Consider the following 2342-nt stretch of genomic DNA (forward strand, 5'->3'; position numbering starts at 1 on the left):
CATTTGAAATATACATGCTATTTCAAATGCGTTTGTCTTGAGATTTGTGATTATTTTTTCATTAATGCGTTTGTGTTGTGGATTTTGTGATTCTGTTTTGTCGGCTACCGGTTTATTTCCAATACTACCGTGTACAACAAAAGGGAGACAGGGTAATTGCTGGAAGTTAAAACGTAATTATGTTTCAATTTATGACAATGCTTACGGACATCATTTATTGTATATTAGGAATGCCAGAACGACGACGAGAAGCAAGATAACACAGCATCAGAGTTGCGACTAATGAGGACCATTCTGGAACGCCTGGAGTGTGCTTTCGCCAAACAGGAGGCCAAAATTGAAAAACTTTTACAGCTTGTGAGTGCCCAGAGCCTTCTTCAGACGCGACAGCCAGCGCGACCACCACCACAGCCGCAACAATTATCCACTCCGGATATAGCCAGGCAATCCTCGGTGGAGTACCCATACACTCCACTTAACTCGGCTATTGTCGCAGGGACTCCCGAGCTACCACATGTGGAAAGAATCCTGGAAGATGTTTACCAGCCGGACACGAAGTTGTCAGGTACTATCAACCACAACTAAAGCTTGTTTAGAGTAGCATGCATTTTTTACGGTTTAATACTGTAGCTTAAAATATCTTAACTTATTTTCACTCGTGAAAGCCAGCACTTATTCTTAGTTTTAATGGTTTTTTCTCATGATATTGTATAAGTTACCAGTGTCTAGGTGGGTCTACGCCTAAAATATCATCACTTTAAATTCTATTTACAAATTGTTATTCTCTTCGAACATATCAGCTAACCTGACGATTACTTGTTAATTTCTTTTTCATTTTAGACATGGATTCAGTTCCTGTTGGTGGTTCCCAAGGGGTCCGGCTTGAAAAAGCTGATTATAGCTTTGCAAAAGCAGCAGTGAAACCCTCCCAGTTAGCTCTTCGCCTTGTGGACAAATTGTTTTCTAAGGAAGTGTTGATGCGCTCTACAGTTCATGGCACGAAAGAGTTTTCTCCTCTTGACCAAAAGATTGTTGCTGCGATCAAAGGTAAGCTTCATTTTACAGCTTACCGGTCGTTTTTCAGCAAAGCCGTACTCGCTAGACTTTAAAATTTGATCTCTACTCCAATCATAAGCTCGATTTCCACCAACCTATACCACACGATTGTAGTTTCAGTCTGTTTCTTTCTTTTTATCAGAAACAAAACTTAGTTACATTCTGTTTCTGTTTCAGCTGGAATAATGACGACCTTTGGGTATCAGTGCCGAAATTCAGAAGAGCTAGATAGGATGTGGGAAACGTGTAAAATAAGCATTGGCAAGCGATGTCAGAACTTACGAAACAAAAGCAAGCAGAATTAAGCAAGTCCTTATTTGATTACAGCACACTTCTTTCTTTTCTCCCCGTTGTTTAATCAATTTAAGTATAGTCAGTGGCAATAAAGATAAGGTTGATACTGACACGTGTTGTTACCACGGTGTGTGACTTCAAGTATGTCCTCCTTCTCGCTTGGCTCTCTAATCCGTCTTCCTCTCAAGTGGCTTCGATGACAATAAAATTATTTAAGCGGGCAGATGAGCCATGGTAAAGGAAGCGCTTTTACAATCCCTTTCTAATTCAGTCAATGCATGACATCTGGATTGCTTCTAAGAAACATGTCACGAAAATGTCGATTCCCCATGTGTTTTCGAGTTCTGAATAACCAATATGTCATGAGAAGTGTTTATTGCCAAATAACTCGAGTTTGGATCATCGCACAGCCCTAAAACTTTGACACGCTCATGATTTATTACCCTCTTACAACATCTCAATTTCTTGACTTAATTTATTGAATGGTAAGCGATTTTATTTTTTCTTTGCGTGGTACTTGCATGACCAAGAAGAATAGGCCTTATCACGGTTTTCAACGCCATCTTGACGGGTAGGCAAAGCGCTCAGAAATTACAGTGTTTGTATGAGAATCCGATAGCAAATAACTTCTTCCAAAATTGAATTTTTCACAATTTCTGAATCGCAACGTTAAAATACTAGGTAGAAGGTTGTATTCACCAAGTTTGAAGTATGTAGCTTGGCTAGAAGACGCTCAGTTAATTTTTTGAATTTTCCACACATTTGTCTGTAAATTTGGCTAGGTAAACAAACGTCTAGACGCAGTTCGCGGGAAAAAAATTTTGAGACTAATGTATGGAAAATTAAAAAAGAATAGCTCAGCGACTTATAGGAAAGCTACATCCTTTTTTCTGCTGTCACTTCGCCAGTTCAAGAGTGACTACAATTGCGATTTTCATCGCGCGCTAGCGACGCGACCAAAAAATTAGAAAAAATTGCATCACCGGCGCGAG

The 2342-nt window shown here is 39.6% G+C and overlaps 1 protein-coding gene across 1 annotated transcript in view; it reads left to right on the forward strand.

Moving 5' to 3' along the window:
* The window catches only part of LOC138036241 (uncharacterized), a 4336-nt gene extending 2975 nt beyond the window's left edge, over window positions 1-1361 (forward strand). Inside the window, exons 4-6 of the mRNA XM_068882589.1 lie at window positions 229-565; window positions 841-1047; window positions 1234-1361. Coding sequence (XP_068738690.1) covers window positions 229-565; window positions 841-1047; window positions 1234-1361 — 672 coding nt within the window. The remainder of the gene's footprint in view (window positions 1-228; window positions 566-840; window positions 1048-1233) is intronic.
* The last annotated feature ends 981 nt before the right edge of the window (window positions 1362-2342 follow it).

Source organism: Montipora capricornis, chromosome 2 (genome assembly GCF_036669925.1).
Source record: "Montipora capricornis isolate CH-2021 chromosome 2, ASM3666992v2, whole genome shotgun sequence".
Classification (NCBI taxonomy): domain Eukaryota; kingdom Metazoa; phylum Cnidaria; class Anthozoa; order Scleractinia; family Acroporidae; genus Montipora; species Montipora capricornis.